The sequence below is a fragment of the Onychomys torridus genome, chromosome 6 (genome assembly GCF_903995425.1).
Source record: "Onychomys torridus chromosome 6, mOncTor1.1, whole genome shotgun sequence".
In the NCBI taxonomy this organism is placed as follows: domain Eukaryota; kingdom Metazoa; phylum Chordata; class Mammalia; order Rodentia; family Cricetidae; genus Onychomys; species Onychomys torridus.
The window spans coordinates 117,463,692-117,488,080 of NC_050448.1; the positions used below are offsets into that span (position 1 = coordinate 117,463,692).

General features: G+C 39.8%; 1 protein-coding gene across 11 annotated transcripts in view; it reads right to left on the minus strand.

Annotated features, from left to right (window-relative positions):
• Positions 1–22,571, minus strand: part of Pdlim5 (PDZ and LIM domain 5) — a 182,599-nt gene extending 160,028 nt beyond the window's left edge. For all 11 annotated transcript variants that reach the window (XM_036190204.1, XM_036190203.1, XM_036190209.1 and 8 more), the window contains exons 1-2: positions 22,462–22,571; positions 18,932–19,071 (exon numbers count right to left, since the gene is read on the minus strand). In XM_036190204.1, coding sequence (XP_036046097.1) covers positions 18,932–19,027 — 96 coding nt within the window. In that variant the 5' untranslated portion in view covers positions 19,028–19,071; positions 22,462–22,571. The remainder of the gene's footprint in view (positions 1–18,931; positions 19,072–22,461) is intronic.
• Positions 22,572–24,389: the final 1,818 nt, after the last annotated feature.

The window sequence follows — 24,389 nt, forward strand, 5'->3', positions numbered from 1 at the left end:
ACCATAGGTCATTAATAAATTTACAGAAGCCTAGCACAAGTAATAAGGAAAGTTAAGGGGAAAAGGAGATTTTTTTTATTAAAAATAAAATGTTATAAGCGGTTTTAAGCTAATTGAAATACGTTGAAAATGATGTATTAACCCTATGCCAAAACTAATTCCAAAACTATTCAAGTTTATCAGTAAAAATATTGGAAACCAGCCAGGTGTGGTGGAACATGCCAGCAATCCCAGTGCTGGGAAGACAGCAAGGCCAAACCCAGCTTAAAGCCAGTCTGGGCTACAGAGCAAAACCCTATCTAAAAAAAAAAAAAAAAAAAAAAAAAAAACAAGCAAACAAATCTTTTTAGAACTTATAAATGACTTCCAGACTTTGAAGAAGTATTAAAAAAAAGTCAACAAATGAAATAAAATCTTATCTTCATTGCATGAGTATGTATAAACAAAAATACAGAGACTGGTAGAAATAATGCAGCGAACAATTTACTGCTATTAAATATAAAGCATTCATGAAAATGTACCATATATAAAATTCCTTCCTATATAAAGAACCCCGCGTCTTGGGGAAAGAGAAGCGTCTCAGAATACAAAAGCACTAACACCAGCAGCTTCATCGAAGAGTTCACCTGTTGGTTGGTTCCGCTGCTTAATTCCCCCACTGGCCTCTGCTTTCAGCCTATCCCTGCCTGGCTCTGCCTTTCCTTGTGTAACAAGGAACTACATTCCCCAGGATTCCTAGCCCTCCAGCTTCCAGGTGAGTCTCAACCGCGAAGGAGACCTGATGGCTCCTGGGCCCCAAGGCTGTGTCCAGGCCTCCCATGCAGTTTCCGCTCCTGTCAGTCCACATCCAGGCTCTGGTAACAACATCTCATCATCCTGCAACCCTGAGAACGGCCCTGGTTTCCAGCTGTTGCTTATGTTAGCTGCTTCACCAACATGCCCTTCTCGGTACAATAAAATCTGTTTTATAAACATAGGGATGCTTCCTACCTAAAGCATCTAGAGTTTTCATTTTACTGACTAGTCTCTGACTTACTTTTACCTAAAGCAAGACCTGTGCCTCTTCTTTCAAGAGAAGAGACAATACAAAGTCGTGATTGCTGCATCTTTGCCTTTGTTTGCCGGGGAAGGGGGATAGAGACCATCATTCAAAGTCAGAAAATTGATATGTAATTATTATTCAACCTGGAGAAAAGCATGTAACAACCCTTATGTATATCTTCCTTGGCCACATTGATTTTAAAGGTGATTATATCAGTGAAAAACAAGAGAACAGTTTTTCTTAATGCTAAGTCATTTTGTTGAGGGGCTTACACACAGGCAGGGACTGAAAAACTCCTAAGAAGTTTGGTGAAATTAGGTCCTGAGCAACACAAGACTTCACTTTCTTAGCCTTGCCCTCCACAAAGCTCAACGCATATTTCTTTTTTAAGGATTAAATAATGCAGATGTCACTCTAGTGTCCCTCTATCACATGAGGACTGGCTCTGTAACTTTCTCACCTCCCCTTTTCCTACAGATCTCTCCTCTAGAAACAAAAGAAGCCAGGATGGTGAGAAGGAATGGCCTCTTAGTGGTAGCACATGTGCTTAATATGCATTAGGCCCTTTGGTTCCCCGAACTATAAAAGGAAATAGTGTGTGTGGGGGCAGGGGAGGATACAAAAGCTTGAAAATCAGACTCACACCTCAACCAACATTTACAAAGCAGAATTAAAGCAAAGGCAAACTGTGATGGTTTGATTAAGAATGGCCACCACAGGCTCACATTGTTGAATGCTTAGTCATCACAGGGATGGCACTACTTAAGAAGGAATAGGAGGTATGGCCTTGGAGGAAGGTGTCACCGGGGGTGGGGGGGGGGGGGGGGGCAGGCTTTGAGGTTACAAAAGCCCAAGCCAGGCCCAGTTCTCTCTCTTCCTGCTGCCTGTGGATCTGGATGTAGAACTCTCAGCTACTTCTCCAGCACCATGTCTGCCTGCGTGCCGCCATGCTCCCTGCCATGAAGATAATGGACTAAAAGTCCCAACTAAATGCTTTCTTTCATGAGTTGCCATGGTCACAGTGACTCTTCACAGCAGCAGAACATTGACTAAGACACAGACAAATCATAAAAAGCTGAAAACGATAGTGTGAGGGGAGCTGGGGAGCTGGCTCAGCAGGTAAGAACACTTGTTGCTCTCCAGAGGACCTAAGTTTCCTTCAAAGCATGCACATGGTGGATCACAAAACACAATGTCAATTTAAGTAAATAACAATATCCAGTTGCCAGCTATGGCTAAATATCTCCCTGTTGTGAGTTTCTGACCAGGTTTCTGGTACCAGCTGCAACTCCTGTCCCAGGGGATCTGATATCCTCATCTGGCCCTGCCAGCACGACACACATATGGTGCATAAACATACACGCAGGCAAAATACCCATACATACAATTTTTAAAAAATATATATGTATTTCTAATCCAATAAGAAACAAAGACATAAGTTGCTCACTTTGTATTCATCATTTATTAAAAAAAAAAAAAAATCACATCAATTTATCAGTTGTTTTTAAAGTCCAGCCCAGGTTAAAAGACTGCTATTTTTCTATTTGCTTTACGAGCTTAACCAATAAACATCCAGACACTAATGTCAGATATATTCTATCTTGCAAAGCATTAAACAATTCCTCTGATACTTTATTCCTGGTAACCATCAATCTACTTTTTTTCTATTTTCCTCTTATTTTTAAGGAAGTGCTAACTTTAAGTAAAAACAGTAATATAATAACAATCCTAATACATACACATTTGAGCATGTGTATGTTGTATCTATAAAATACCAAGAAGAAACTCACAAAACAAACCACTTGCTAAATCAGCTTCCAGATTTTTAAAAAGTAATACCCACTAAATTGTTACAGGTCTGGGGTTGCACTTTGCCAGCGAATTAAACGAGAATGGATCCCTTCCTTCTTGTTAGAGCAATCTCCTTTAATAAGGACATTTCCTTTTTTTAATCATTTTAATTGGCGAAGAATTAGGTTTCATTACAGCATTTTGAAAAACAATTTGTTTTGTTTCTCCTCCTCCTCCACTCTGTATTTTTCCACCCAGTACCTCTTTTTGGCTTTCATTTCAAATGCATTCTTTTATCTCCATCACCCCCACACCTACACTCCTTCAGGCAAAAGAGAGGGGGCAGTTTAAGAGAGTAAAAGAACAAGTATGAAATGTTTAATCGGGACATTAGATAATTACCTAGAAATAAAAAAATTGTATCTTAAAGGAAAGGAAGGTTTGAAATGACAAAATAAAAATACTTTTAAAAAACTGCCCTCCCAAAGAAAATATTTTACTTTTTTTTTTTTTCATTTAAAACTGAAACAAAACCATTCTGATGAATGAAACAGAAGCCAAGACAACTGGCCTATGGTTACCAGTTCACCAGATAAATTAGCTCCAAGGGGTGAATATACACATTTACATTGTTCAGTTGTAGGAAGGGTGACCATGAATAAAATAGGAGATGAGAATAAATGTATTTCCCTGATTGGATGGTGGTGAACGCACGCTTATTCCCATTGCTAACATCCCAGAGTAAATGAATTTCACTTATAACTGATCGGATAGTGACTGCACGCTTACTTCCATTGCTAACATCCCAGAATATTAAGATAAAATAAATTTGTTTGTCTTCACAAAAGAATTTTTCTAGATTTAATTTTAGCTTAAAAGGGGAAGTTGAGAAATTCTAGTATCTATTTGATAATACTCCAAAGAAGTTTATTAGTGTGTACAGCGTCTTCAGTGTATTAGTGTCTTCAAGAAGTCATTAATGTCAAATGTAAATGAATAAGCCAAAGCATTTATTAAAGTAAAATATATAAAAGCAATTTCAAATGGTACTTAACAAATGCCTAAACAGTCTAAAGCCCTGTACTATCAACTCTCTTTATTGTTTCTTCCTTGTGTCCCTAAATATAGATGGAAGACATCAAGATCATTGTTTAATTTGTATTATTATGCTATTTCCTAGACTATCTAGCACATTACAAATTTAATAAATATTTGTAGAATGAATAAATAAATTAAAGAATGAGTAAAATTTATCTACATTTATTAACATGACTAAAGCTCAGACTGGCTGAACTTCATACTCATAAACTTCTTGGAGCCTGCAGCTAGCATGATCAAATACCAGTCTCCTAATCTTGTCTACAAATGGCTGCATATTGGTCAGGCACTCATCTCATATCCAGATAGCTGGCTGTGGCTAGGACAAGAGATAAGGGACATGGAAACCTACACACAAGGGGCTGTTAATACTGCCAACACTCCTGGAAAGCAATAGGACAAATGGCAGACATTGCTTATCTTCTCTAGTCTATACATTTTTTTATAACTAAACTTATTCTTCACCACAAGTAAAAACTGTTCCCTAAAGCAATTGCTTCTCACTAGAAATATAGTCTACCAGATCTTTAAAAGGAAAACAACAACAACAAAAAAAAAAAAAAAAAAAAAACACCACCACAGTGAATGCCAATCACTGTGGATAGTTGTCTATCTAGTGGGATGCACCAAGGGTACCAAGCTTGCTTTCAAATCTCTTTGATAGGTTATGTCATGCCAGATGCAATAAGAAAATGAACCACTGTCTTAGCTAGGTTTTCTATTGCTGTGATAAAACACCATGATCAAAAGAAACTTGAAAAGGAAAGGGTTTATTTTGCTTATGATTCTACATTATTGTTCATGACTGAAGGACATCAGAGCAGAAATTCAAACAGGGCAGGAACCTAGAGGCAGAAGCTAATGCAAGGCCATAGAGGGGTGCTGCTTACTGGCTTGTTTCCCATGACTTGCTCATAGAACCCAGGACCACCAGCCCAGGGGTGTCCCTATCCACAATGGGCTAGATCCTCTGCTATCAATCACTAATTATGCAAATACCCTGTATACTTGCCTGCACACAGCCCAATCAAATGGAAGCCTTTTCTCAATTGTGGTTCACTCCCCTCAGATGACTCTACCTTTGGGTCAAGTTGAAATAAAAACTAGACTACACAACCACTTATTCAGTAAATGTATATTATGCACATATTATAAATACAAGCCTTCATAAAGCAATTCAATTCAAACTGCAAGGGTATATGTGTATATATGTGCATGCATGTATAAGGATTTGAAGGAATAGATTTGAAGAAAAAAAAGAGAGAGATTTGAAAGAAAGTTTAATTAGGACAAGAGCTTCTACTATACCTACTCTTCCAAAAAGAAAACTAGAATTGAATTTCAAAGATGTTAATTGAGAACTATGAAATATTGTTTTAAAATTGCTTCTACTAAGTTACTAATAATAAATATTTGCTATATACGATATATTATTTTTAGGTTGCCCTAACAGTGTTCTTACCACATGTTATCTTATTCTAAGAACTTTACGTAGGTTTATTCAGTTCTCTAAAGAATCCAATGATGTAAATACCATTTTTAACCTCATTTAACAAATCATGATCCTGGGACACAGCCTGGTAATTTGTAGCTGTCCAAATATATACAGCTAATAAATTATCGAGTCAAGTTTCACACATACACATTCTGTTTTGAGTTGACACTTGCAGTAACTATTTGTATAGTCTACGGAATATAGTCCAGCAAAAATATTCCAAGCTTGGCAAGATGACTCAACTAAAGGCACTGGCCACGCCTGACAACACTGAACTCGAACCCAGGAACCCACATGGTGGAAGAAGAGAACAAACGCCCCCAAGTTTTCCTCTGATCTGCACACACGCATGCACGCGCGCGCGCACACACACACACACACACACACACACACACAAAAAAAAACCAAACAAGAAACAAACAAATATGAAAGCAAACAAATAAATGTAACCAAAAGGTTCTAATAAGTGGAATTTGGGGAGAAAATATAAATTCTGTAAGACCCCCATAAAAAAATAAATGAAGAGATAATACTAATATATTAATATGATAACTAATCTTGACTGACAACTGACTGCGATTACTAAAATGCAGTTTTTAGTGTATCTGTGAAGGTGTTTCTAGAAACAATTGATGTGCGGCTTAAATTCTAACTGTTCCCCATAAGACATGGTGGTGAGTGCAGGGCCACCTTCTGGTGGTACTGTTTGGGGGCCTAGCAGAAGGAAGCATTCCTGGGGCAGATTATTCTTGTCCCTCCCCTTACTGCCCCTTCTCTGTGCTTTCTACCTTCCATGAGGTAGAAATCCCCACCAAGCTTCTCCCACCAAGATTTTCCATGCTGTTTTGTAACTCAAATTAATGTTTTCCCTTTCCAGACTTTTGGATTCCAAATGGGACTACTGCACTTCCCCATCTTAAGAACTGAGTTTACTGTATACTCTAGCTCTCCAGCCTGCAAGCAACCAGTATTAGACTGCCCAGGCTTCAATCACATAAACCAATCTCATAAGCCACTTTACTTATATATGCATACATGCATACACACACACACACACACACACACACACCGGGGGGGGGGGGGGGGGGGGGGGGTGTAAAGAGAGAGAGACAAGGCAGGAGGGGGGGGGGATAGACAATGTATGTTTGCTTTCTTCCAAGGAATTTTAATGCAATTATTAGCTGATAATCAAATACCACAAATTTTTGACCAGTCATCATTATATCATCTGTTATCTTAAATTTTTGTTGAGGATAAAAATTAATTACAACTAGGTTGATTTAAATTATAGAATAAAATAATTAAGAAAAGTAATATTCTATATATGGTATATCAATTTATCTATTTAATATAATATAGATAATTACTAGGTGGGTTTTCTAAGTAATATTTTGAAATATGTCTCAAAAGTCATAAATTTAATATTTTCTTGAACTTATGAAAAGCTAACTTAAATGTAAAGTGAGAAGTTATACTATTTACTATAATGTAGACATTATAGTTTTTTGGTTTTTTGGTTTTTGAATGGGGTTTCTCTGTGTAACAGTTCTGGCTGTCCTGGAACTATCTCTGCAGACCTAAAACTCACAGAGATCTGCCCGCCTCTGCCTCATGAGTGCTGGTTTAAGGTGTGCACCACCACCGCCCGGCAGCATTATGATTTTTATCCTAGTTCTACCACTACACGACACCAATGACTTCTGTGCAATTATAATAATGTTTCTAAGGTATAAAATCCTGTACTTTATGGAAGCATCAACTGTCAATCCCTGAATGAGCTCTCTGAAAGTTCCTAAATAAAAAGAACTGCTAAAATTTTTAAAACGTCATCAGAAATTAAAAGGTCATCAAAACAACTCTTTACATTATCCTGATGAATCAACAGACTAAAAACATTCTTAAAAATAGACAGGTTTTAGAGCCAGTATGTTGGAATACAGCTCTAATAAGCAGCATTTAGGAGGAGGCATGATGAGCGTGAAAATTCAAGCTCACTCTCCTCTACACAGCAAGTTCAAGGCCAACCTGGGCAACATGGGATCCTGTCTCAAGACAAAATGATATTAATAATAATAATAATAATAATAATAATTTAAAACCTTTTTCAACTAAACAGATATGATATAGGATAAACAAAATACCATCCACTATGCCTTTTAGGCACTGGCACACTCTTAACAGTGCTCCCAGAAGAACTTGTAAACAATTCTCGGATGTGTGTGCAGCACTTCTTCATTAGAGCAGAAAAGGTCATAACATCACAAGGAAGTGAAAAGAGAAGCCGTCTGGGGAGCTAGCTGCTTCGTGGGGTAAAAAGTTACAGCAACAAAAAACAGAAGGCATCCAATTAGTGTGCAAGTAACAGTAAAAATAGATAGATAGATAGATAGATAGATAGATAGATAGATAGATAGATCATGACTGTGTTATAACTATAAATAACTTCTCAAACAAATACATATTAAAATGTATTTTTATTTCCAAAATAGTCACCTTGAAAGGTGACAGAGTCTTCATGGCTCAGAAAATTTCTGAATTCTTCCCCTGGAATTTCTATTAAAAGCAATTTACAAAGCACACTAGCCTATAGGTACACAAGATCACAATAACTTACTCTCTCCAGCTCAGCTCCAATTCAGAGGGATTAGAATCAATCTCAAATCTGTGGAATTCCTATCATCACCCCAAACACCATCCACATCACTATATGAACCTCTTTCTCTCTCACTCTGCTTTACACACGCTGTCCATTTCCCTCTGCTTTCCTCTTGCTTGCTTACTTCAATCCACAACACTTTCCATTCCTTGGGCATACGAAGCTATTTGCCCTCTCAAGAAATATAACTCACTGAACTGTGTGAAATGATGAAATATGGAGGCATGAGTATCTTCTGTGCATAGCACTAAAGGGCAGAATTAGAACTGCTGGGTCAAATATACACAAAATAATTCTGAACTGCCCAAAAGCTATCTGGTAAAGAACCAGTCTCTCCCCTTGAGAGTCTATCAAAATGGACCTGTCAATCAGCAGGTCGGGAAAATACCCCTTGTGAAAAGCTATCTGTTCTAGAGATTTTAGATACAATATAAAACTTTCCTAGAATATAGATTGGCACAATGATCTCTTTGGCCAGTGTTTGCTCACAGCAGTTGAGAGTGCTCCAATTACTCTGTAGTAAACTCCACCCATCTTCTACACTGGGAAAAAAGGTTTCTTAAAGAAAGTCAACCATGGCTGACCACAAAGGAAGGATATATTTTGGGGGGTAAAGGCCTTTGCCATCATTTCTGGGGCATATTTCTAGAAATTTCAACCTTGATAAGTATTAAAAACAAAATCAAAATGCTTCATTAAAACATGCAAAACTGAACCTAAGCCTTCTAAAGCAGTCTGCAGCGATCACACAATCGACACTTCTAAATTCTTACTGAGGGTTTGAAGCAATTAGTCTAGAAACTAGTCTCAAATATTTATTACTAATTTCAGCTATTCCCACAAGTACAAGTCTTTGATTCTACAGAATCTTCTTTTTCTCTCTTTTTGTAAAGGAGTCTAACTATGTATAATGCTAGCTGGCTTGGAACTTTCCATGTAGAACAGGATAGTCTAAAACTCACAGAGATCCATCTGCTTCTATCTCCAGAGTGACAGGATTAGAGGTGTGCACCACCACACCCAGCATTTACTGTATCTATTCTTTGTGAAACGTACACTCATATTCAGATATCCCTGGAAACAGAGTATAATAATTAAAAGAATTATTACTACTTAGTTCAACTGGTTCCAAGTCCTGGGCCTATCTGGTTATTAGTATGTAACTTTGGATATATTACTTAACTCCCATGTTTCTTCATCTATATAAATTAAGAGATTTAAAAGGAAGATACTTTCCACTGGAAATGTTATGAATTATACTGTTACACATGAAGAAAACACCTGCAATAGGACCTAGACAAAAACATGAGCTCCATAAATGTTAGCATATTTCCACCATTATAGTTTAATACAGGAAAGGAAGGAGTCCCAAGGGAGACTGACTACTCAGACACTTTAAAGAGCACCTAGCATATGAGCATGCCTCAAAGAATAGGTAGGGCTTTAACAACAGCAAGGAACAATAAAGGTAGTACACACGAAGAATAGAGAACAAGACTTTAATGTTCAAAGTTGATTTGGATTGTAAACGCAGTTGTATTAAATGGGTTCATTTATATGAAGCATGGATGCCAGGTAGAAGAGCTGAACAAGAATTTAACAGACAATAAGACACTCTTATTAGAGTTCTAAAATAGGGTAGTATTAAATGTAAGATTCAGTAATTCTTGCCTGGGCAAGGTGTCCTCCTGGGAATAAACAGTCAGACTAAGAGAGGGTAAGCCTGAATTTTGCAAACACCCCAGTCTGCTAAAATATCAAAATTATCACTCTGGAAACTGGACAACTAGAATCATCTAAAGTGAACAGAGGTACATATAAACAAAACAAAATGCCTAGCATAAAACGATCAGAAGCATTTGTAAATCTTCTGAGTCAGTATCACAAGAAACTTCAAGGGAAAAGCTAAAGCCAGGAAACTATGTAACAGTGCTGTATGTACATATAGATTCCTTTCTTTCTACAGAAGAGCTCTTGAGATGTCCTCCATAAGAGGTAAAGCATTTGTTTTCCAAGGATAGTTATCATCCAGGAAAAATACTTTCAGAACATATCCACAACCTCCTCTAGCTAAGTTTCTTAATTTAACCATCTAGAGAAGTTAATGTCTCAGAAGCTGTTAAAAAAAAAAAAAAAAATGGATTATCTGCCAGGCAGTGGTGGCACACGCTTTTAATCCCAGCACTCAGGAGGCAGAGGCAGGCGGATCTCTTTGAGTTCGAGGCCAGCCTGGTCTACAAAGTGAGTTCCAGGAAAGGCGCAAAACTACACAGAGAAACCATGTCTCGAAAAACAAAAAACAAAAAGGATTATCCACTGAATCTGCATCTGCTTTATTTTGGATCATGTATGTCTCACAAAGACCAATATCTTTAAAACTTAGCATCCAGCTTAAAATGACTAGGAGGCAGGAGAAGCTGTAAGAAGTCACGTGGTCACTGGGGACAGACTCCCAAAAGGGATTTTGAGACATCAATCTGTCCTGGGTCCTCATTTTTTTCATCCTAGCCATGCAGTATATCATTTTTGCTACGATATGTGTTCTTACCGTGATGTGCTGGCTCCTAACCACAGGCCTAAAAGCAAATAGCTATGCTCAGTCGTCAAAAGCAATGTCTAGAAAGCAGGAGCCAAAATGAGCCTTTTCTCTAGAAGTTGATAATCTGTCACTTGTTACAAGAACAGAAATGTGACTAACACAGATTCCCACCAGAACTCAATCACAACACTTAGACCTTGTGTGCAATTAATGGTAAATAGTATTCAATTTTTAATGTTATTAAAATAAATACTTCCTCTTTTGGTAAATTAAAATGTATCTGTGGTAGTGATAGCTACCAAGAAATCAACTTTAAGACCATTACTCTGTGTGTGTGTGTGTGTGTGTGTGTGTGTGTGTGTGTGTGCAATAACTCACAGAAATGAGGGGTTCTTCTTCAATTCAAAACTCTTCACATTTAAGAATGTATAGAAGTACATTGAAGGTGGATTTATTATGGCCCACAACCTGAAGATGCACCTTAAAATGCCCAGCACCTTGACAAATCATACAAAGAAAGCTACAGGAGAGTGGGATTCAAAACCATGCAGCTCACCAGGCAGCTAGAGAAACTCCAAAGGTCACAACTTCGAAACTCTTAAATATGGTTTGCTTAACTGTTCAAACAGCTGTGACAGGGCTGTGTCAGAAATCATTCCATAAAATGGGTGGGGGGAGAAAAGTGGAGAAAAGCTGTCAGGAAAGTGCTTGACAAGCCAGCCTGAGGACCTAAGGCCAGCACTCACATTTACAAAGACGAAATAAAAACAGGTATGACTGCAGCATGCGCCTGTAATCCTGCAGCTCTCTGACATCAGCCTAGCCATCAGTGCGCTCCACATTTAGTGAAAGACCTTGTCACAAAAAATAAGGTGTTAAAGGGCTGAGGAAGAAGACATCAGTTGTTGACCTCTGGCCTCCACATGCACGCACACACACGCACACACACACCAATCATCTTTTGTCATGTATCAGGAGGATTATGGTAACAAAGAAACCTGCTTAGAAAAAAGAAACAAATGAAAGAAATAATTATTAACAAAATTTCTGGATGAAGGAGTTTTTAAATCACTAAGAAATGAACAATATCCAAACATCCAAAGACAGAACAGTTTTCTTTCACATGCTTGAAAAAGGGAAACAGCTGGACCTTGGCCCATCTGATTGGAAAAGATCAAAGTCTGTTGAGACTCATGCTAGCACAGGTATGGGGAAACAGGCAGTATCACAAGGAGGCGTGTCTCTACAGAGAAATTTTGCAATACCAACCAAAATTACAAACGTATACAAGCTTTTACCTTGCTGTTCCATTTCTAGGAATTCTTCTAACAAATATACTTGAGTGAGTGAGTGTGTGTGTGTGTGTGTGTGTGTGTGTGTGTGTGTACACATGCTTGCATGGAAAAATTATATGAGTGTCAGTAAATACAAAAAGACTTAGGACAAACCTAAAAGTCCACTATATAAACTGCTTACACAACTGATGACATATGAAAACACAATGTAGCAGGGTTTGGGTTTTTTTAAATAAAGATATGTTAACTGATCTTAAAAGAAAAAAAACTGCCAAGATTTTCTTTCTTAAAGATATTAGTTCTTATGTTAAGAGGAGGGTAAGTGCTTATTTACACGCATGTACAGATCATCTCCAAAAATATGTGCAAGAAATTGCTAGAACTGTATGTTGCAGAGAGAAATGAGTAACAGGGCAAAAGCATTCATATCTTTAAATTCTACACTATATGAATGTTTTACTAATGAAAACATTCATAGCAGGAAAAGGTAAAGGATTAAGCAAGATTTCTTAAATGCCAGATTTGACGAAGTCTGTAGGCTTTCAACTTTTCATCTCTTTTCATTTTTTTTCATTCTTTCCCATTTATGCTCAACATTCATTTTATGCTCCTACATGTAGGTCTGCCAGGGACACGTGCTGCCACTGTTTAGGCCTCAGTGAGAACACTAAATGCCCAAATGCCAACAGAGTGAACTTTGTCCCGGTAATTAACAGATAAATGGATGAAAACATATCTATGGGCTATAAAAGAAGCTAGAGTATCTGTTGAAAGTGTAGGTTATTCCACTTACTCAACACAAAAAAATGGTGAAGGAGGATGGGCAAAGCCAATATGAAACTTAAGAAATTCAGCTTAGGGACTGGACAGATGGCTCAGCAGTTAAGAACACTTGCTGCAGAGATCCACAGCCAAGCACCAGGCTGAGCTCCAGGATTCCAGTCGAAGAGAGGGAAGAGAGATTCTGTGAGCAAGGGGCATCAAGATCATGATGGGGAAACCTACAGAGACAACCGAACCAAGCTAGTGGGAACTCAAACGTTAGACCAACACCTGTGGAGCCTCCATGGGACTGGACTAGGCCCCCTGCATAAGCTTAGTCTGCTTAAGAGGCCCTCTGGCAGTAGGATCAGAATCCATCCCTGGTGCATGAGCTGGCTTTTTGGAGCCCACTACCTATGATGGGATACCTTGCCCAGCCTTGATGCAGGGGGAGGGGCTTGGATCTACTTCTACTGAATGTACCAGGCTTTGCTAACTCCCCATGGGAGGCCTTACCTTTTTGGAGGAGGGAATGGGGTGTGGGTTGGGGGGAGTGGGAGGAGAGAAGAGAGGGGGATCTGTGGTTAGTATGTAAAATGAATAAAAAATTTCTTAATGAAAAAAAAAGAACAAAAAACAAAAAACACTTGCTGCTCTTGCAGAGGACCTAAGTTTGACTTCTCAAACCCACATGATGGCTTACAGCCAACCCTAACTCCAGTTCCAGGGGAATCCAGTGCTTTCTTCTGGCTTCTGTGGGCTCCAGATACGCCTGCAGTATACTCACACACATGTTCACAAAACACTCATACACATAAAGTAAACATAAATATATCTTTGAGGAGGGGAGAAAGCCCACTTAAACAGCATGTATTTCCTTATGCACTGCTTTGTCCATTTGATTTATCACCTAAAGAAATATGCTGATTTTCTCTCTTTGTTAGTATGAATCAAGCCTGCCTCCTCAGTGTGGCTCTGCATCTGACATATTAGAATCTAGATTAATGAAATCTTATCGAGATCGCTCCTCCATTCACTCATAATTGGAGAAGGGACTAAGACTCCACCCGAGGAAAAGGGAATTTGGGCAAGAACAGGATATTAGAAACAAAGACAGCAGGTCAACTGCTTATCCACATGCGTCCTACCCACCACCACCAAAAGGTCTCAGAACTAACCAAAAGAAACCACAAGCTTCAACCGGCCCTCTCCATTTACATGAGTATTACTAACCCCTAAGTAATGAAAACCCTTCTCTACGGAAGTCTAAAGTGCTATTCTTACTTTGGTCTAGCCCTGCAGTACTGTTTCTTCCATGAGATAGAAGACTCCTTCTTACCCGTAAAATTCTTCTTAAAAATAACTTCCCTACAAAACCAGTGTTTGATAAAAGCAAAGAAGTTTAAAATTCTTTAATATGACTCATTTGTAATAAAAATATATTGATTTTTATTTCTTTATAAGAGAAAACTATCTTCAGAATTATCTTAAGGTGGCTGATATTTGTGACCACAAAAGAGAAAACCACATCAGACAAGTCAGGATTCTGAGCTTCCCCCACTCCGCCCCCACCAAGAAAAGCAATTAATATTTAAAAGCAGAGAGTGAACATACATGTGAAATACACATTATGTACTTACATAAACTAAATTAACTTTCTAACTGGGCACAATGACTCAGCAGCATTAAACTAACAATGGACCCATTTATTCAAAGCAAGATAGTTCTCTCGTTTCAGCGTACGGGGACTGAAGGGTGTTTCAGTCTATCCTCCAGGAGAGCAACTGCAGCTGGCATGTCTGGAGAAGCATTCACTGCACGCACAGCTTAACTGGGAGTCAGTGCACTGAAAAACGACAGAAAACCTGGAGGTATTCAAATTCCATCCTTTGAGGACCATTTCAATCAATGCCTTTTGAAGAAGCCAATCCTTCCAAATACATAAGATTTACACCCATGAAAACTGAAAAACACTGGCCAACATGTTTGCCATTTTATCAGATACTGTCACGTGACAGGGTAACACACTACCCAGTACTGCAAGACTGTGCTTATTTCTTTACCATATTAAATCTATATTTCCCCAAACTTAGTGGCTTCTAGGAGGAATGCCTATAACTTTCAAGGACATGAATTCCCAGCCAAGTGCTTCACAACTGTTTTTCTGTATTCTGTGATATAGTCCCAAACTGAGTTCCATACTTGAGAAAAATGGTCTCTTTCTTATAAAAATCCAAATGAAACTGTGTCTGAGCTTATAACAATTTATTCTCCTCTAACCCTTGGAAATCAAAGTCAATAGAGTATTTTTTTTAAAAAAAAAAAATCTAACCTCATTCTGATCTCCTCAAGCAACTTCTAAAACATGTTTAATGGAAAACTGGGAGCTCACTGGAGAAATCCAAATGCTAATAATGAAGAAAGATCCTCTGGGGTCATACATCAGATCATGACACACAGCAAAGTATCTCGGCTCTGAGAGCTTGAATTGAAAGATGCTTCTATACAAAAAGTCCCTGTAACTCCACCAAGAAAAAACCAACTTGCCAAAATATAGCCTTGAATTGTGCAACTAATCTCCTATTTCTTCTTATAAAATATACTGGCAAAGACCAACAAACCCACACTGCTACAAAGAAACCCATCTCCACATTCCATGGTTTCAGGGCTATTCCCATAAACACAGGGTCATAAAAAGTCGCCTGCACACTCCAGCAGCAACACTCCACTTTCAAGAGAAAAATGAAGACCATGGCATGAATGTGCTGGTGTCATAGTCTGAGCATCATTGAGGAAGGTTAGCAGGAGCTGCTAAGCCTACCTTACATACCCACCCACAAAACTCCACACACGCAGATGACGAACCAAGTGCGGCGAAACGTTAAGTTTTTAGTTTGCGTTCTTTAAGAACCAGGCCGGGTCAGCATATTTATAAACTAGGACAACTAAATTTCAGGGAAATCGAATGTCCAAGTCCTTGCCAGTGGCTTATTAACCTCACAATTAAGTTACTACCCCAATGTTCCAGTGTTCTAAGAAATGAAAATGGCCCGTTAGAGTTCAACACATCTCATCCAAGGAAAAACTGTATGCTTCACAAGCTTCTGGGTTTCTTTTCTTTTCTTTTCTTTTTTCCTTTTTCAATTTTAGCATATGCTAAGTAAAAAAAAAAAAATAACAATATAATAATGACTGCCATATTCCCTGAAATGGAGGGATTTAATGTTTCAAGCCCCTAAATAACTTTCATTTTCATTACATATTATTACAAAAGACAACAATTGAGAGATTTTAATGTACCAAACCTTGCTAAAATTTTCATATACATCATTGCATAAGAGAATTATTAAATTACACATTTAAGGCATGCTGTCAGGTTTTAACTGCTTCTTAATTCTATTAATTAAAGATCCTGGTGATCACAGAAAAATAATCCAGCAATTCTACATAAAAGAGCAGAGTAAGCATGATCTGAGGGGTAATTAAAATAAGTAAGGCATTTGTGACATTAATAATCTTGACACAATATAAATGTTATTAGGCACAAATTTTCATTCGGCACTGTTATTGGGCATGTTGAAACTAAACCATACAAGGGGTTAAAAATAACCACTCTAAAAGGCCAAGAGCCTTGCAGCCCAGTTGAGCCAACATTCCCTTCTCTCCTCCCCTCCCCTCCCAATCCTGTCCTGTCCAGAATGAATTGCATGCCCCACTGCACAGGCCCAAAAAGGTCACCGGAGATGGCAGACACTTTTGTAAGAGAACAAAAATAACTCAGCAGCTTTGTTATCATGGTCGCTTTTAATCAGTATGTTCAAAATCCTTTAATTAGCACTCTGTCTACACAGGGAAAGCACTTTGAGCCAGGGAAGGGCATGCATGCATGTATGTATGCAGGGTTCCCTGTGTCAGCATCAAACAGAGCTAGCCCCGCAGACTGAAGCACATGAACCTCTGTAAAGTCTTGGCACCATACATAGGATATGTATGCTTTACATCTTTATTACCAAACAGCAAGGCAATGACTGAGTTTGCTTCACTTAGGTACCAAATCACTTCTGGACCTTTTCTCAGCAAAGCCTGAAATATTTTAAACTAAGGTTGGTGAGATGGCTTAGCAGGTACAGGATCCTGAGCTCAGTTCCAGGAACTCACACGTGGAAGGAGAGAAGAGACTCCTTCAAGCTGTCCTCTGACAACATGTACCCTGTACCATGGCATGCTCGTGCACACAAATGAACACAAGTACTTACATGAACGTGCACACATGTGCACACACACACACATTGACAATAAATACTGTAAGAAGCTTTTAAACTAAACAATTTTTAGTAAATTAAAATAGGAAGTGAAAAGTTAACATAAAATAATGTAAAGATAAATCCATAGGATTTCATCTTCATCACAGATCTTCAGTACAGAAATACTATCTCACGTGACTAAATTAAATCCTAACACAACACTTTCATATAGATACTCTACATTTAAAATTAAGCACAAAGTCTTAGAACTCACATATTATATTATTTAAATACACCTCCCTGAAAAATATGATTAACTAGAATCAAGAAAAATATCTGCAATAAGTTAAAGATAAGCTATTTGTAAATACGCTTCCAAGAAACAAGGTGGGAGGGAGGGAAGGAGGGAGGAAGGAAAGTAAGGTGGGAGGGAGGGAGGGAGGGAGGAAGGGAAGTAAGGAGGGAGGGAGGGAGGGAGGGAGGGAAGTAAGGAGGGAGGGAGGGAGGGAAGTAAGGAGGGAGGGAAGGAGGGAGGAAGGAAAGTAAGGTGGGAGGGAGGGAGGGAGGGAGGGAGGGAAGTAAGGAGGGAGGGAGGGAGGGAAGTAAGGAGGGAGGGAGGGGAAAGGAGATGAGAAGAATGGTGATTCTAAGGAAACACATGGAGAGAAAAGCAAGGTATGAGAACTATGTATCATATATTAACATTTTAACAAATAAAGTTCATATTTATAAGAATATGCAACAAAGCTCTAGAAAGTTATGTAAGTAGAAGGCTGGGAAGATGACTCAGTGGCTAAATATGCTTGCTCCGCAAGCCTGAGGCCCTGAGTTTGAATCCCCAGCACTCATCTAAAAAGCTAGGCATGGCTGTGTCAGTGGGCAGAGAGAGGCAGACGCCAAGAGAGCTCACTGACGAACCGGACTAGTGAATGGTGAACTTCTGGTTCAGTGAGTTCCTATCACAAAGCAATAAAGCAGACAGAGATGAGACAGATACCCAGTAACCTGTCTAGCCTGTACATGAGTGTGCACACCAACATACTCATATACATACAAACACAAACACACACACACACACACACACACACACAAAAGAAGTTATGTAAATAAATAATAATAATTCCCTTTTGGTGAGTGAAACTGTGCCTGACATAGTCTCAATTAAGTAAAAATTGTAATTACTCCTTTCTCAGAGTCATTAAGACACTTTAAGCCCAGACATGATGGTACACACCTCTACTCTCAGCACTGAGGAGTTAGAGGCAGGTCTACCTCTGTAAATTCAAGGCCAGCATAGTCTACACAGCAAGTTCCAGGACATCCCAGGCTACACAGCGAGTCTCAACCAGTCTCTCCTTTTCCTTCTCCCTTTCTCCATGTCTACACACACACACACACACACACACACACACACACACACACACACACTGCATTCAACTAAATCCCAATGAGGTAAAAAGTCAAATCTCAACTATTCACAGGCAATCTAGCTGGAGATCCACACCCTTCATTCTCTCCACACATCTAAGTAACTTTTTTCCATCATACTCATTTCTGTTACCTCCACCAGAATATGAGGTGAAGAAATAATACCAAAACCAGTCATGATCACTAGTGTTAACAGACAGTTTTTGGAGCTGAAATGAGCCATTAAAACTTAATAGTACAATGCCATAAAAGTACTTTTGAAGAAACTAAAGCCCAGAGAATTTCCAAAACTAGGGGCAATTCAAAACCTTAGAGTTGGCTCCTTGGTTAAATGTTTCCTATTTTAGGTTTGTTAATATTAGAGAAACTGAAAATAAGCTGAACTGAAATAAAGTATCCTTGTTAAGTACCTTCCCTCTTCATCTTTATTAGACAGCCAAAGCTGGTAAGAGGGAAAAACCACTCCCACAACAGTAGTAAGTGTAGCACAGATCCACAGAGAATTCAACAGTACAGTCCTGAGGGTCCCAGGACCGAACAGTGAATCAGTGTTTGTAGTGACATCTGTAAAGGTTGCTTACACTCGAGATTGTCAGGGGCATGTTGAAATCCTTGCCACCTTGGAGACGGAAGCCCCAAGGAGCTGGGCCGACCAATGACACACTGTAGTTGCTCATGGTTCCAAGGGTTCAATGTGCAGTTCCAAAATCAATGAAAGAAACTACAAAATAAAATGAGATGGTTAATAAGAATGCTTATTAGAAACCAAATTACATATATCAATGCACGGTCTATCAAGACAACAAAACTGTTCACTATTTTGGGGTGGGATGAAAGGACATATAGGCTATAGCTAGCAAATTCTTGATTAATTTCAGCAGAGAAAAAGGAATCTATAAGCCACTTAACACTCAATTTTACACTCATGCCCATTCCCAAATTGCTAACCCAAATGTTGTGGAGTCTCACATACAAACATTTTTTATTGTAGGAATTACATACCCAGACCAAAACAAGATTTTATTTCAATTGTAATTCAACATGATTTTCCCATTCCCTCCATCTTGTGCATTCTTTTTTTTTTTTTTTTTTCCCCAAGACAGGGTTTCTCTGTGTAGTTTTGGTGCCTGTCCTGGAACTCACTCTGTAGACCAGGCTGGCCTCAAACTCACAGTGATCCACCTGAGCCTTCCAAGTGTTGGGATCAAAGGCGTGCGCCACCACCGCCTGGCACTTGTGCATCCTTTTTTTACTGTAAGCAACAAGGCACTTATTTTCGTTTAATTCAATTATGTGACATATTAAAGGTACTGCAGGTCTGTTGGCTGTTTGTGTTTTCTAAATAACAAATTATTTGAAACTGAGGTGAGCACCAACTATGTTAACTAAAAAGTGTAACTCAGCTTCTTCTATAGGAATATGGTATTTTCCACAGTTAGGGAATGTAAAGTGAAGCTTTATTCTCAGAAGTGTCAGTGAGTTCTAAAAAGTGAAAAAGTATATTGAGGCAGGAAAGATAAGGTTGCTGATTTAACCGTTAAGATTTTTCTAAGCAAATGATGTGTGTCTAAAATTGGGGGTTTGTTGTTATTGTTTGCCTGTTTGTTTCTGGGGCTGGGAATTGAACCTAAGGCCTCATGTTCTTTCACATAGGCAATGCTAGGCTATATTGTAGAACAGGTAGTGTTTTAGTCTGAATCTTTGTTTTCTTTTATACTCATACATTATCCAGCAAAGCAGAGAGTAAGCCTCCAAAGCCAGTAAATGCGGCTATACTAACCACGACTGAAGTACAGGGTTAACCTGAAGGGAACCAAATTGGAGCCTTAGAAAATCACCATGATGCAGTCCTTTTTTCCCTCCTGTCTTGCTGTACTTAGGCTCATAATGACTCCAGGGTAGCTCTTTTAAAATTTACTTAAGAGTGTCCTATTGGTAATTAGGAGGCATTGGAAAGAATGAAAGCTGTTCCTTCTTTAAAAAGAATAATATTTAGGACATACAGTTCTTCCACTTAAAAAATAGGTAGGTGTATGACTTTATAACTTTGAAGACATTTGTTAAAACAAAGCTTTGAGGGTTAGAAATTATAGCTCAATGGTAGAGTTTGCCTAGCATTTATGAGACCTTAGGTCCAATTCCCAATGCAAAAACAAACAAACAAAAACATATTTCAGACTTCCTTTAGAAAGTCTTACCTGTTAAACCAACCACCTTAATATACAACTTCTTAAATCCACTCAAACATCTAGCCATCACATCAAGTTCAGCAGCACATGCAAACAGATTCCTTCTTCTCAAAAAGGGGAAATGACACAACACTTTAAAGGAAATCTAGTTCCTGAAGAAAAATGACCAGGGATAATGTGCACTGCAAAGCTTTCCAGATGCAAGGGCAGTGCAGTGACGTTACTTTAGTACTGCAGTAGTAAACAATGGCCATACAAACAAACCCAAAGGACACCAGAGTTAAACTTTGTTAAAGTGCAGGTGAAAAAAAAAATTGTAGGCAGTTAACAACATGCCACACAAAATCGCCTTCCCGTTAGAAGATCTCCACAAGGCGAGTAGAAGCAGTCTTGATATTGACATACAGTACAAATATATCTGTAAGCCAACTGATACTTCACAGGCCACTGTCCTTTCTTAATCGCTAACTGTGCCAAGGGAAGAATGTGAAAGTTATGCTGAACTTCCTGGGGCGCCATTCTCCCGGAGGAGAGAATGTACTTTATGTGTGTATTAACCCACATCCATGTAACTTCCCTCTTCCTAGGGACTCCCTTCCTGATTTCTCCCATTCCTTATTAAAATTTCTAGCACTGGCCAGGTCAGCCAGACCATAAAACCGGTCGTCTCTTCTCTAAATTCCCTTTCTGCTAGCTTCACTTGGAATTCATTTGTCTTAAATTATTCTGATCCTTAGGCAATAGCAATATTTTTATTGGTCTTTTCCAAGTCTCCCGCATGTGGTTATTAGTGCCCAAATCCTAAAATACCAACAGAACAGGCAGGAAATAACAGCTTATTCTGCTTTCAAACAAGTAAAAATGTTGGAATTTCTGCAGAGTTCTGGATTTTCTTTTAGAGACTATTTAAATCATGCCTTCCATCTAGAGCTAGTGAGGAAGGCTGGAGGTGGTTTCCCACACTTCTAAGTCAGCTAGCTTACTTAGTGAGTGAAAAGAGGGAGAGACCTACTGAGTGACAAGCCCTTCAATTAAAGAAGACTATCTAGAAATTCTTTTTCTCCTACTGAGATATAATGGTGGGAGGGCTGAAGAACTAAGTCACAGGACGAGACGTTTCCCAGCTGAGGTTCACGCCTAGCCCTGTTGGCCAAATAAGGCTCCCCAGCCAGCAGCTTCCGTGGCAGGCGGGTTCAGACGTCCTCGGGTCAAGAAGGAGGACCTGGGATAGGATCTGGCGATCACACCCTAGACCTGCCCAGCCCAGCCACGAATTTTCTTTCCAAGTTCTGCCCAGTCCATACGCCCTTCCTTTTTCCACCCATTGTCAAACCCAACTGAAGCACCGTCTGCCAAAAGCCTCAACAAGTAAACCTGTTTCAAAACTCCGGCGAGCGCGACAAATTTGTTAAATGGGCTTTACTTCTGGACGCACCGACGCTTCCCCCAACAGGTTACACAATTGCAAATATTTAAGGGAGGGGATATCAACGCTTCTCCGTAGCCTGGAAGCCAGCAAACAAAGTAGCGCCGCTTTCCCGAGTGAACGCACATTCTCCGCACGCTCGAGCCCCCGGGGGCCGGTGCACCGGCAGGCCGAGGTGCTGCCCCTGGCCGCCTGCCCTGGGTCTCGGCCGGCGCCCCCTGGCGCGCCCGGCTCTCCCGAGCGCCAGTCCCGGACAGCCCCGGCTACCGGTGCTCCATCCCGCCGCCGCGTGCCCGGCCGGCCCCGCGCCACCCTGCCTGCCGGGGACCTCTCCCACCTCCGCCAGCGCGCGCACCCAGAGCACCTGAACTCGGGGGATGCGCGCCCCGTCCTCCTCCCGCCCCGCGCCCCTCGGCGCGCAGCACCGCGCCTCCTCCTTCTCCTCCTCTCCCCGATCGGACCGGGACGCGCTCCTCCGCCGCCCGCCGCCACTCACCCCGGACCCGCGCGGCGCAGCCTCCGCCTCAAGAGTAGCGCTGACAAGTGGCTCCCAGTGCCTGCGCCGTCCCCTTCAGCCTGGCGGGGAACTTCCGCCTCCGCGCTCGCCCCGCCTCGCCCCGAGGCTGGCCACGCCCCTCCGCCCCTGGCCACACCCCAAAGCCGGGCTGGGCGGGGCCGCGCCAACCAGGCTTAGACGGCAAGCGGAGTCTCCAGGCTGGGCGCCGGGACTTGCTGGGGCTGGCTGCAAACGCCTCAAAAACAATTCCCCTGTGGAGTTTCGGTGGGTGTAGTCTCCGGGGATTTCGAATGGTCCCTGGCAGAGAGCTAGCCTTCCGCTTTTCTGTTTTGTGTTTGAGCGCTTTTTCACTCTGCAGAAACTTGAATTAACCCGCAGTTGGTCTGGCTAAAAATAGAAAGGGGCTTTGGCTGAATCTCTGTCGACGCAAGTTCAGCGACTGCCGCCTGGTTTTGTGAAGGACTTCTGCATGCTCTGGGAAGTGCAAACTCTTAAAGTTTGCTTCTGAGGAAGGTGAAAATCGCTAACCCTAATAGGCAGAAGTTAAATCTGTCGTCACGCTAGAAGACATCCATAGAAAGCAGAGGCCAAAAGTGATTCAGCCACTATCTCCTCTGCTTACTTTTCCAAGTCCAAATCAACAGCACATTTACCTAATTATATAAAGTTGTTTAACTTTGCCCAGAGAATTTATTCACAAGCAAACATTAATAATGTTCAGTGAACACTCCAAAAGAAACTTGCATTTTTCTCTTAGTCTTTGAATTAGCTTTTAAAATGTTAAAAAGACAAGTGTTAGGCAAGTCGTGTATCAAACAAAAATAAACCTCAGAGACGTCTAAGACCATCTAGAGGTACAGGCAGAATTCTAGCATAGGACCAAAGCTGATGAAATAGCAGCCTCTTGCCACATGCGGCTATTATCATTTGAAATGTTGCTACTGGGATTTTTAGAGTTGGAGTTTAACTCCCCTTGAAAGTGTTTTATATCATTCTAATGAATCTAAATTTAGAAATAAGTAGGATAGTATTTCCATTAAATATAACTTTCAGTAGGATGACATTTCACTATACTGTTGAACATTTCGTGCCTAATTTAACATATATGTACTGGGTTTTTAAAACTTTCTAAATTTAAAAATATGTATGTTGATTACATGCTGAAATTATATTATCTATTAATTTAAAACAGGAAATCATAAACAACTGTGAAGTTATCAAGTAATTCCATGGTATTACTTGATACTAATTGTATTACTTTATTGGTTCCAGGATTCCTTTCAATACCAAAGTCCTTGGATGCTCACATTCCTCTTGTTAAATGATGAAAAATTTGCATATAGACTATATATACATAGTCTGGTACTTGTAAATCATGTCTAACATGATTTACCTAACACAGAGTAAATAGTTATTATGTTGCATTTTAGAGAAAGTGACAAGAAACAAAGTCTGTACGTATTCCGTAGAGCCATGAGATCTTTTCTAATAGTTTACATCTGTATGTAGTTGAATCCTCTGATTCAAAACTCCAGCTACAGAGGGTGGGCCATATATACAAAGCAGGCTTGGCACCAAGTAGGTGCTAAATGACAGCTATCTAAAACTTGCCTAATTAAGTGATTGGACTGGTGTGTCATAAGGACAAGAAGAGAACTTCAGCACCCATTATAAATGTACTGTGTTGATGGTACTTTATGTACAGGTAGTCTTACTTAATGTTTTTCAAGCATGTATTTTTTTCAGAGAAGGAAACAGACACTTGAAGGGCATGATTAAATTTAACGGTAGCTATGGGGCTGGAGAGATAGCTTAGCAGTTAAGAGCACTGGTTGCTCTTCCATATTGCTCTCCCATAAAACTGGGGTTTGATCCCCCCCAAACCCACATGGTGGATCACAATCACT